This window comes from Fusarium proliferatum (genome assembly GCF_900067095.1).
Source record: "Fusarium proliferatum ET1 genome assembly, contig: FPRO_scaffold001, whole genome shotgun sequence".
Classification (NCBI taxonomy): Eukaryota; Fungi; Ascomycota; class Sordariomycetes; order Hypocreales; family Nectriaceae; genus Fusarium; species Fusarium proliferatum.
In genome coordinates this window covers 2,547,077-2,558,587 of record NW_022194790.1, presented here as the reverse complement: position 1 = coordinate 2,558,587, position 11,511 = coordinate 2,547,077, and the positions used below count along the sequence as shown (strand labels likewise).

Genomic DNA, 11,511 nt, shown 5'->3' with positions numbered 1-11,511 from the left:
CTACAATCGTATCCAAAACGATATTGCTTTAATGTTCAGTGGCCAATCACAGTTCTACAACGAATGAGTCAGCATAATATGCAACAGCTAACAGATTGGGGATGACGACTTCACCAACCTCGTTGATCGTGTTCCCTGTTTACGCTTCCTTTTATATATCTTTTCTCTTTTATCAAGACAGCATTCCTACTTGTAAGGCAGCCTCTGTTTCGCATAGTCAGAGACTTAGGGTATTATCCCCTGGGGCTAAACTTGACCACCAGGCTGCGGGTCTTCGCGACAAGGGAGGGAGCAGCATCATCAATCCTTCGCTTGGGCCGTCCAAGAGCAGCAGCGGGCGAATGCCTCAAACCACATGAGAAGCCCAATATCCTGAATCAAGATAGAGTTTTTTTACTTACTTTCTTTCTCTCTTTCTTTCTTTCTCTCTTTCTTTCTTTCTCTTTCTTTCCACCTTAGAATGTTGAGCCCGAGAAGGAATTGTTTAATCGTTTCATTGGCTGCTGTTGAGATCAGGCGCCGTCAGACAAATCTCGTAACTCAGACGCCTTTTCCGCCTCTCATATAACATAACCATCTCAGCCGCGATGGTGGTCATTTCTCGACGCACGAGACGTCGCCTACGGTCCATCCTCATTCTTATCCTCATCTCTACCTTCATCATTTATTCTATCCTTCCTCACGATTCAGCCATCCGCCTGGCTTTTGTCTTCAACATCTCGCGCTTCTTTAATTTTCTGCGTGGCGCAGCAACAAACCGAGACGCTTGGTTGTGGAAATCGCCACGGTATGCCGTAGATCTCAAGAATGAAGTGGGCTACCTCATCAAAACTGGGTATGGAACGCGTCACCGAGTGCCTGACCAGCTCGCTGCCTTTGAGGCAACAGGGGGGTTCTTAGGAAAAGAAGGCGAGAGCTTCCTTGTTGTAGGAGATTGGAAGACAGTGAATCAGACAGATGCAAAGCTGATAGGCGTGACGGTGCACGATGCTATCAAGAGAGTTATGGAGACCAAGATCAGAGGCAAGGTGGATGATTACCCCAGGCTGGTAAAGTACACAAGTCTCCAGGCAAAGCTCCAAGCAGGAGACGAAGAAGAAGCGCTGAAGATTGGGCAAAGTTATGGCTGGGAGCTTGATGCGCTAAAAGTTTGTCTCTCCAACAACTTCTCCCCACACCGCTAACAGAGGCAGTTTATCATGGGCATGGAGATGATATATCATCAGTTGCCAGGCAAAAAGTGGTACATCATCCTAGATGACGACACTTTCTTAATACGACCTTCTCTGGAGCTACTCATGGGTCACGTTGACTACCGCAAGCCTCAGTATATTGGTAACGCAGTAGGTGATTACAAGGCGCGTTTTGGGCACGGAGGATCTGGAATCCTGATATCCGGAGAGGCGATGCGCCGTTTGTTCGAACACCCGGGAATCGTACAAGAAGCATACGCCGAATCCATGACCGAAACGTGGGGAGATCGACTGGTGGCGACGACACTCCAGAAGCTAGGCATATACATTGAAGAGTCGTATAATCATCACTTCAATGGCGAACCTCCTTCCATCACGCGCATCTGGGGTGATCGTTTCTGCTCGCCCCTACTTTCCTTCCACGGCTTGCGGAAACCCGGCGAGATGCGCCGTGTTGGGGAGACACTCGCAAAAATAGACAAGCCAGTGCTATGGCACGACGTTTGGCAGTTGTTTGGAGGCTCAGCTATGTCGGCGCTTGAGAGCCGCCCAACAGAGCTAACAGCGGATCATGTGGGCAAGCCGGACGAGCACACCCGCTCATGGGGCGATGTGAGGAGTGCCAATGCTTGTCAGAAGCGATGTGAACAGAGTGGACGACGCTGCTTGGCATGGACATATGAGATGGAGATTGAAAGATGTCACACGAGTCCTTGGCTACTACTAGGGGCGGACGGCGCTACAGGCAAGGCATCGGGCGTAAACTGGCCCGAGGTGAAGCCATTGCTCAAAGGCTGCAGATAAATGAGGAGACATCATCCTCTGCCAACGAGTAAGAGAAAACGAGCTCGTGTTGGCTCAGCCTCAGATCCTGCTTTGCTGTTCAAATTCGAACTGCTTCTGAGGACTCGTCATTGGCGTGAGTTGTCTGGCAGTACCATGCTATTGCTCGGGGCTTTTCCCCGGCCGAATATGTATCATATCATGTACTATATCATGTATCATATGCACATTGGATGCCCCCTTTAGCCTCAAATATCTGTTCCACTCAGTGAACGGAGTAAGGAAGAAAGCAGGAGAAGCCTCATTGGAACGCCTCCGAGGACTAGCGACCCAAGAGCCGACCGCTATTGTATTGACAACCGTTGTGGAGAGAAAAAACTGGACCGTGGATACCGCTACAGCTCCTCTGCACATGGAGGTAGGGAGGGAGGGGCTAAGGCCTGAGCCAGCAAGCAGTGGTCAAGTTTAAGGTCAGCGTTCCAGGAATCCGGGAACTAATGGTAGGCGAGAGAGGGAGCAGGCAGGCGACCAGTAAGGCGAGATAGTGAGATGCGCAGGAAAGAAAAGCCGGTTGGCCAGACACCCTCCCTCAACGCCCCCCTTGCTTGACGGCCTTCGCTCGCTTGCTTCCCGTCGCCGTCTGTCAGCCGGGATGTTTGCCTCTACAGAGAGGAGGGAGGGTGGGTTGGTGGATGATTGCCATTGCCGTTGCGACTTTGTACCTATAGGTAGAGCACAGTGCAGGAATAGACCAGGTCTGAGGAGGATCCGCTGCACTTGGGTGGGATCCATGTGGGTGGATGGTTCATTAGCGAACCATGGCTTGAAGCTGTGGAGAGGCTCGTCTCGCTTACGTCGGGACCTTGCCGTTGGACGTAGGCATCTATATCGTGTACGGGTACGGCCAGAAAGCTAAAACATGGCCGAACAAACTGACGGTTGAAGAGACTTACTCGTCTTGTTGTGTTATGGTGCATGCATGAACGGGACCTGTTTTGAGGCTTCTGGCTCCCAGTTTGGTAACTATCTCCTGGAGATGGAACAAGACGAAGTGACACAGAGAGCAGGGGTTTCGATTTGCTGAAATTGGAAGAGGGGGGAGATGATATTGGATATCTTAAGATTGGGGAGTGCGGACAACGGCAAGATTTGCAATTCACCGTGACCTAGCCCGGCGGGTACCTATTTGTGAGAAACGACCGCGAAAGGAAATAAAGGATACTTTTTGTAGGTAAAAATGACGATTGTGACGAAAGGCAATCTTGCAGAGTACGGAGTCGGTCGGAGTAGCTAGGTTTGAAGTTTGATATACTCAGAATTCAAGCGCAAATCTAAATTCGAACCACGGAGTGGATAGACTGCCTAACGTTGTATGACTCAGCCCAAAGAACAACGAACGAATGGAAACAAAGAAGGGAAATGTAGGTAGGTACCTAGAGAGGGAAGGGAGGGACGGCAGTTAGCTTTGGCTCCTTCCACTTGCTGATTGGGTTCGAGCCAGCGAGCACCGTCTGGTTGGTACCTGACATTAGTGGCTCCTATAGAATGACTTGGAAGGAAAGTCAAGTCTCTTTAGGGACGTGTTGTGGGGTCAGTGGCTTGCGGGGATTTGACTTTGACATTTTTGGAGAAGCTCTCTGCCTTCCATCGATTGAGGGATGGATGAGATACGGATACGCAGATCAGTGCAGTGGTTGGCTGCCTATCTATACAAGGAGAGAAGAGACAACAAATGGATAACGACAGCTAGTATGGCCCCAGATGACCTACACTGAAGATTGACTATCCAGGTCTAGCCCAAGCGTCAATCTCAGTCGGAACTTTTCAACTTGAACTCATGCTCATCACACAGAATAGGGGTGTATTAAGCTTGGAGTCTACGACGGGACGAGAACCTTGCACCCGATAGGCCATGAGTGGCACACAATCAAGCCAGTTGCCGCCTTGTATCGAGCTCAAGCCAGGATTGCCCGGGCCACACCACATGCAGAGTACGGTACACGGACATAACTCTTGCATGCGCCTGTGCAGATGAAGCCTTGAACTCTAATCGATGTTTGCATTTGAATTGATCCTCTGCTAAATAGAAGATACATGGCGGTCCGTAGAGAAGACAGGATCATGGCTGCTCGTAACAGACAGGCCCTATCCCTCTCATCAGGTGCCCAGTTATATGCTGACCAGTCTGATCGAAATGTCTTGCATAACAATACGGAGTAATTACATATGAGTATAAATACAGTCGACTAATCCTCACCGAATCTCTGCCAAGCTAACCCAATCATCCATGCTATACGGATACCTTGTCCGGTATTGCGCCTCATTAACAGGGTCAGGTATTCCACAGAGTTTGAACACGGTAACAGCTTCTATAGTGCTTCCAGAATTGCTGGATGCTAGGGGTCTACTCAAGCGAGTAAAGGAGAAACGCGAAAAAGAAATTCTCGTTAGCAGGTAGTAGCCGACTTGAGATGATGAGCATATGTATGTGATATTTCTGTATCCATGAGATTGAGATTATGGAGTAACCATGTCTGTGTGAAGTTTATACCTACAAGGTAAAGCTTTGAAGACCTGAAGCTTGAGATTGGCCTAGATCTGTCGTTCGACGGGCGATGCGCCGCTAATGCACCTGCTTCCAACTCGAAAGAGGCTCTAGCTGGAGCTACTATTCTTCCGATTCAGCTGATTGCTCGATTGATGCGTTATGCTAGGAACTGAAATGGGAATGATACAGCATCAACCCCAATTTTCCAAACATTGAAGGCCGACTGTTTGTTTGTTCGTATCCGACCTTGAGGGCCTCATCAAACAGCCTTTTCAATAAGCGAGGCTCCTCTCCTTTGTATCTGCCTCCGCCAACTCTTCTGCTGGTCAAATACCTCGCCTCCATTTCGTTTACATACCCGTCCGTCTATTGCATAAGTTCTACAAGCAGAGTAAAAGAGGTCGCTCACTGGACCAAGTTCGCGCGGCGCTTGTTTGTCGAGTATCGATCATCCCGTATGGGCATCGGCCTACAAAGCCCGGCCCGTCTCCACTAGAACTTTTCAATTTACTGGGACCCGGCGGCCAACACCAACACCAACACCACCACCACGGTCACCACTCCCACCACTACCACTACCACGCGGCAACCGGGCAGGGGGCGATCCAGTTATTCTGTTGTATAGTATTGTACAGTACAGTACACATAGTATCTTCGATGCTTGACGACGACGACGAAGGGACAGGACGTGCCAACTCTATTTCCCGTTTGCCCCCGATCTTGGAGCTCAGCCTCTGAGCCTCGCTTCCGATCCCGCCTCTTGGACCCCTGGGTCTTGCGATCTTCCTCTTCGCTGTGCTCTTGTCGCTGCTGCTGCTGCTCCTCCTCCTCCAGCGCGTCACCTGTCGATGGTCTTGGCCCCGTCCATCATCGCGACTATTGCTTTGCTCTCAGTGGCAGTTGCATCGCCGTCGCATCGTGTCGCGACCCCTGGTCCTGGGTTCTGCCCCTCTTGCACGCCTTTGCTCCCCCTGCCACGCCCTGGCTTTGGCTCCTCTTGATCTTCCTTGCCCAGCGCCAGCACTTCGACTTCCTCCGTGACCCAGGGTCGCGTCCCCCTGGTCGCTTGTCCTTCTTCCTGACTTTGCTTTGAGGCTCCATAAAAATTTCTAATTAAAAAACAACATGGCTCAAGAAGACCATGGGCAGAGTCACGGTGACTCTCCCAATAATCCTACAATTTCTGCCCCGACATCGAAGTCTCCTTCTCTAGCTCCCATAGTTACATCTGTCACCGCTCCTCCAGCTTCCAACTCGACTGCTGGATCTCTCAACACTGCTGCTGCCGAGACGACGCTTCCACCCATCACCGAGCTTGCTTCAGTGCCGTTCACGGCTGCGGACCGCCCGACCGCCTCGACGACCGCTCCAGTTTCCACCTCTACACTCGCCGCATCCTCCGAATCCGAGCCATTCGCCGTCTCTTCTTCCGTGCCGACACTCACGCCAGCCTCGGCTCCTGCTGCTCCCGCCGCTCCGCCCGCGGTTCCTCAGCAGAACGGCGACAGCAGGGCCCCCGAGGCTGCTTCGACACCCACGCCCAGCTCGGAAATGTCCAACCAGCATCCAGGACTACCTCATGGTCAGCATGTGAGCTATCCGGGCTCCTCGATGCCTTATGCGTCCTCGGCAGGCCAATCAGCCGCCCAATATGCCCCTTATCCTGTAGTCACGAGTCAAGCAACGGAGCCATACAGACCGAGTCCTATGCCCGTCAGTATGCCGCTACCTAGCATGAGGACAATCGAAAACCCACATGGGCCTCCGGTATCGAATTCGCAGGGCATGCCAATGAACATGCATATGGCGCCCACGTCAGGCGGTGTGCCATTCTATAGCCACCAAGGCATGCCAATGGCAAGCTACGGTCTTCCCGATTCTATGGCTCGTTATGCTATTCCTCATGATCCGCGGCTTCTGGGTCACAGGGGACCGAAGAAGGTGTGTTGAAGCTTGCTTAGGGATCTCGTTCTCACAGGCCATAGCTAGCCAAGGGTTTAGAGATTGAAGCTGACTGTAACCTGTAGGAGATTAAACGTCGGACAAAAACAGGCTGTCTGACTTGCAGAAAGCGTCGTATAAAGGTGAGCTATGATTTCATACTTATCTCCCCCTGTGCAGCTCGTGACCTTGAAACACGGGATGGAACGCGACGAATCAAGAAGATGACTTGGGAAGAAGGCGGGCTTCAGATATGTGTCGCAGGTGGTGAGCTTAAAGCAGGTTATCCAAAACAACCCTGTGCTGCATCAAGCTTGCAGCTTGCAGCTTGCCCACTTGCTCGTTTGCCAGGAGGTCACAGAAACAAGCAAGACTCACGTTCACGTAGCACTCATCACCCCAGATTTTCCCAAGTAATGCTTGCATGGCAATAGCCCAATCCCAGCCTTAGAGCGCTCCAGTAAATGGATTGCTTTGGAGTCTAAGCTCCTCGAGGTTTTGGGAGCTCTGCTTAGCTTGCCATTGGTCACAGCTCCCGCGCATCTCCTACCTAGGCAGCTGCACAAACCCCCCTCTCTACTTTTTGGTGGAGATAGCACCCCGCCCAACACAGCTCTAACATCTCTCAGTGCGACGAAACACACCCGACTTGCAACAACTGTAAAAAGTCGAAGCGCGAGTGTCTCGGTTACGACCCCATTTTCAGACAACAAGCGGGCGGACAATCATCTTCCAATATCCAGCCTGCGCCCAGCCAAAGGACTCCTCCCACAGTTCCCAGCTCTGTGCCTTCAACTGTCCCTTCATCGATAGCGCCCAACACTGCCCTTACGGCTCGACCTACGAACTCATACGGCAGCCAACCATCTATGCTCCCAAGCTCGTATGCAACAGCTCACGCGACAACAGCAAGCCCTAACCCGTCTATCACCTCGCTTAGCTACGACTCGAGTTTTTCCAACGTTGCATCTCCTCCTGTCAAACCCGAGTCGACATACGAGTATCCGCCCGCAATCGACCCAGCCCTTCAAGGATTCTCATCAACCTCAAACGCGGAAAGCTCTAGAGCGGTTGAACAAAGGCCTCTTGCTGACAACAACCAACATCTTAGAGGTGGCGCCCCCTACTATTGATTTCACCCTTGTTCGTCGTTTGCTGCGCTGCTGTTGAGAACATCTGCTTACGCACGTTTCTGACAGCCAACAAAATGAAGATTGATGAAATTATCAATCTCCTGGGCACAGTTCCTCCGTCCCAGAACGTTGTCCACACTGAGGGGACTCGCAATGAAATCATCAAGGTGTATCATGAAATGTACGCACCTGGGCTTGCCTCTTTCTTCGAATCCGGGTGGTACCACTTTACAGAAAATGGATCACCTTCGTTTCCTCAAAGCCAGCGTCTCGTCGAATTAATGGCATCTTTTCTCAAGGCCTTGGAGGCTGTAAAGGTCAACGATCAAACCCAGATGGCCTACTCTGGTATTCTTGAGACACGCCTTGTGTGGGAGCTAGCGCGAGCAGCATACGACCCTCCCACTGCAGCTTCTGCTATCAGTACCACAACGCTGCCGCACGATGGTGATGCGAAGGAGACCCAAAACCGTGTCCGAGTTGTTGAGGCACTTTTGTGTGGAGACTATCTATCAGTCAACCCACTCTGCCCACCAATGCAAGACCCTGACAGTTACCGAACCCGACAATTTGATTTCTGGTACAGCCTGGCTGAGTTCGTGCGTACGCGGGAGGATCCCAATGGTCCAGCTGCCGCCAAGTCTAGGGAGGAAATGCTTTCAAGGATGCGGTATCTACTTGATGGTCGCGAGAACCGCGATGTTCTCTACTCGATTGCAGTTGTTCGAGAACTTGCTCCCCACTTTGATTCTCCCTACGGCAACGCTGCTCCTCAACATGCCGACGAGAGTGACCCCAAGAACAAACTCTCAGTTGCATCCAAGTTCATTTACGATGAATCTCAGGTCACAGGTGGAACTACCAACGTCGTGCGACGTCTATGCGACATTGCATACAGAGCTTTCGTCAATCCAGGTGTCAATATTGCTCGAAGATCTTGATATGATTTTGTTGGTGTTTTCGGGATTGGTTCCAACTTCTATCCTTTACAATTCGGCCATAGCCATAATTTCCTTTGTCAGTAACACAATATGACCTTTTGGTCATTCGTCACATTTCCTAACAAAAGCACTGTTCATCACTACAAAGCGGGATGTCGTTCGTTGCATCTTATGGGGCATGGCGAGGGGTTCATTAAAAGTTTATTATTGTTCGTTTTGGTTTGTTTTGCGGCGTTTTCTCCCCCACGGGGATAGTGAGGCATTGTCTTTTTTCTTTATTCCCCCTTTGTTCATAACGGCCTACATCATTCGATCTTGGTCGCGGCGTTTGCAAGAAAAAAAAACAATGGCCCCTATGGTCTAAATGTATACCTTAATGCTCCTGCGGCTCGGCAGTGAGGGAGAAGAGATGTAGACTTCGGCATCAAGGGAACGGTAGAGACCTCACGGAGTGGATCATACTGGAAACAAAGGATACCAGAACGCTAGCGTGGATCTTCCATAGCGGCATGCTCTGTTTTGCCCGGTTTGACATTCGATACAAGGCATTCAACTTGACGCGGCGAGGGCATAATAAGGTTCAGCTTGATTGAAAAGCGGCTATACGAAGGCCCTTTTTGGTGTGTATGACTGGGATCTCGTCGGAATGGGTCATTGTCTTGTTCGTCTAGGAGAAGTTATGGCGCTTAGCATATAATAATGGTTACAATAATTAAATATTACTCATTATATCAACCAGCAGGTGCTGACAACCTACTTATACCAATTAATATGTAGTTGTCGTTGGGAAACAAGAAAGAGCCGTGAGATGGTCCTCTTCCATTCAACTTTACTCATTCATAACTCACTACTGGATTACTTTGCACAGCGGGCCGCGTCATAGAATAAGCTGCGATAGCGACAGATGCAATTTACTATTGTCATTATATATAAAAAAAGTCAACAACTTGTTGAATTTGTGCTAGATTACGGATCCGTGTTATCTCTCGCCCGGTGGAGATAAGTAGGTAGGTCTTAGTGAGCAAGAAAACAGCAGACCTTAATAAGAGGTGTCAGAATAAACTCAGTAAATATATGCTAAACTTCACCTAAAGTTATACTGAGTCACTTAAGTCTTTGTGTCATCTAGGATCGAAGTCCTGAGTTTTCTTTCCTCTCCTAGGTACAGAGCACGATACTAATCCAGGGTCTTGCTATCGTTCGATTACCTAGGTAGTACTCTGTACTAATAGTTCTATTTGTGGACTTGTCGTAACCTCGACTTGCTGGCGGCATCTAATGCAGCTGCCTGTAAGACACTAGCCGTGTGTAGGGAGGGACCTTTGTAAATCGGCGAGTAAGATAACAATAGTCCCCTTTTTGAGGCATCGTCGTCGTGAGTCACTGAAGTGGTCATATCGGCAGGTACATTTGGTTTTAAATACCAACTCATAAGCTAGAAACTTCTCACTTTCCGGACTGATGAAATAAGCCCAAGTTACACTATTTCTGACTTGCTGCTCTTGTTTGAAACGTCACAAACACTTGCGCCTTGGAGAACACCACTTGTTCAATACAAACTTGCTATCGACTGGGAGGAGCATCCACCATGGCCAGCACAAGAAAGTTAACAGCAGTTTCCTCGACATGCGAGGAGCCGGGAGCAAAAATACTCGAGACACAACGACTCATCCTCCGTCGATTCTATCCGTCCGACGCAGAAGTCATGTCTCAAGCAGCTGACAACGAGTCTATCTCCAAAAACCTGCGCGATGGTTTCCCATCCCCTTACACACTGGCCGCGGCACTGTCTTTTATCAACAACGTAGCCAACAATTTTGACGGCGCTGGCCAACACTGCGGCATCTTTGTCAAGGCCAACACACCAGAGAACCCTTCGTCGGAACCGGTCTTTATAGGCACTATAGGCATGACGGCCAAGAACGACGTCTATTTCCGCACGTGGGAGATGGGCTACTGGTTGGCTGAAACAGCCTGGGGAAAAGGCTATGCAACTGAAGCTGCCAAGGCGCTCATACGATGGTGTTTCGAAACATGGCCTGAGTTAAACAGGATTGAGGCGTGTGCAAATGGGGGCAATAAAGCAAGCCAGAATGTATTAAGGAAGGTTGGGCTCGTTGAAGAAGGCACCAGGAGAGGTGCTGTTTGCAAGAATGGAGAGATACTAGACGAGGTTCTGTTCGGTCTGTTGAGGAGCGAACTGTAGCTGAATAGGAGCAAAGAAAGATGTAGACCTGGCACTGGAGAGACTATACTTATGATGCAGAGTCGTTTATCGTATCATTCAGGACGCTAGTTCAAATTGACATTACATGCTAAATTTCATCTCGGGGATGTTAAAAAATGCAGAACTGCAAGATCAACTTCACTTGCAGCTCTGAGATTGTACAATGAACGCCTTGCTATTAAGCACATCTTGCTGGATGTATCAACAAGTTTACACAGTCTAGTCAAGATTAACTCATAGATAGAAAGTGCCCTGCCTTAGTCACTATTCTCACTTATCCAGATCTGAATTGTTAGCTGGGGCGAATCAAGAATTCCTTGTCTTGGCCCTAAGGAATAGATGACGGCTTTGATTCTTAGCAGGAAGCTGTAGTGATAAGCTCCGATTGTTCAAAACGTGAAAGTTGTTTTTCACAAGAAGAATACAAAATCTCAATACATAATTTTGAAACGCCTTGAACCATACAAGATAGAACCCTGTACAAGTTTGTAGAATGACTCTTCTCAGTTACAGTAACTCGACTGAGTGATGTGATGCAATTGGCGACAGATGGTGCTCACGGAGTGGAAAAATCAACGAGTAATGGTTGATTCTTGATTGGTCAGTTCTTCGCAAGAATAATAGTCCGGCCCACCACCAAGAGCAAAGCTCCCAGGTTTCGACACAGATCCCCGGACCGCGGGAGATGACGGCCACTATCACGAAGGCGAATTCCCCTCCATCAACCTGCCATTGACCTCGAGCC

General features: G+C 49.7%; 3 protein-coding genes across 3 annotated transcripts; all 3 read left to right on the top strand.

Annotated features, from left to right (window-relative positions):
* Positions 1-587: 587 nt before the first annotated feature.
* On the top strand, positions 588-1,997 carry FPRO_01253 (uncharacterized protein; the record flags this gene model as incomplete). Its single annotated transcript, XM_031233528.1, has 2 exons — positions 588-1,148; positions 1,194-1,997. 2 exons carry the CDS (start codon positions 588-590, stop codon positions 1,995-1,997), a joined length of 1,365 nt encoding a protein of 454 aa, XP_031075220.1.
* A 3,652-nt stretch (positions 1,998-5,649) lies between these two features.
* FPRO_01254 (uncharacterized protein) lies at positions 5,650-8,539 on the top strand (the record flags this gene model as incomplete). The annotated part of the gene is made up of 4 exons (XM_031233517.1): positions 5,650-6,465; positions 6,552-6,608; positions 7,095-7,578; positions 7,665-8,539. The coding sequence occupies 4 exons, from the start codon at positions 5,650-5,652 to the stop codon at positions 8,537-8,539; spliced, it is 2,232 nt and encodes a 743-aa protein (XP_031075219.1).
* Positions 8,540-10,127: 1,588 nt separating this feature from the next.
* On the top strand, positions 10,128-10,745 carry FPRO_01255 (uncharacterized protein; the record flags this gene model as incomplete). Its single annotated transcript, XM_031233506.1, has 1 exon — positions 10,128-10,745. The coding sequence occupies one exon, from the start codon at positions 10,128-10,130 to the stop codon at positions 10,743-10,745; it is 618 nt and encodes a 205-aa protein (XP_031075218.1).
* Between the last annotated feature and the right edge of the window lie 766 nt (positions 10,746-11,511).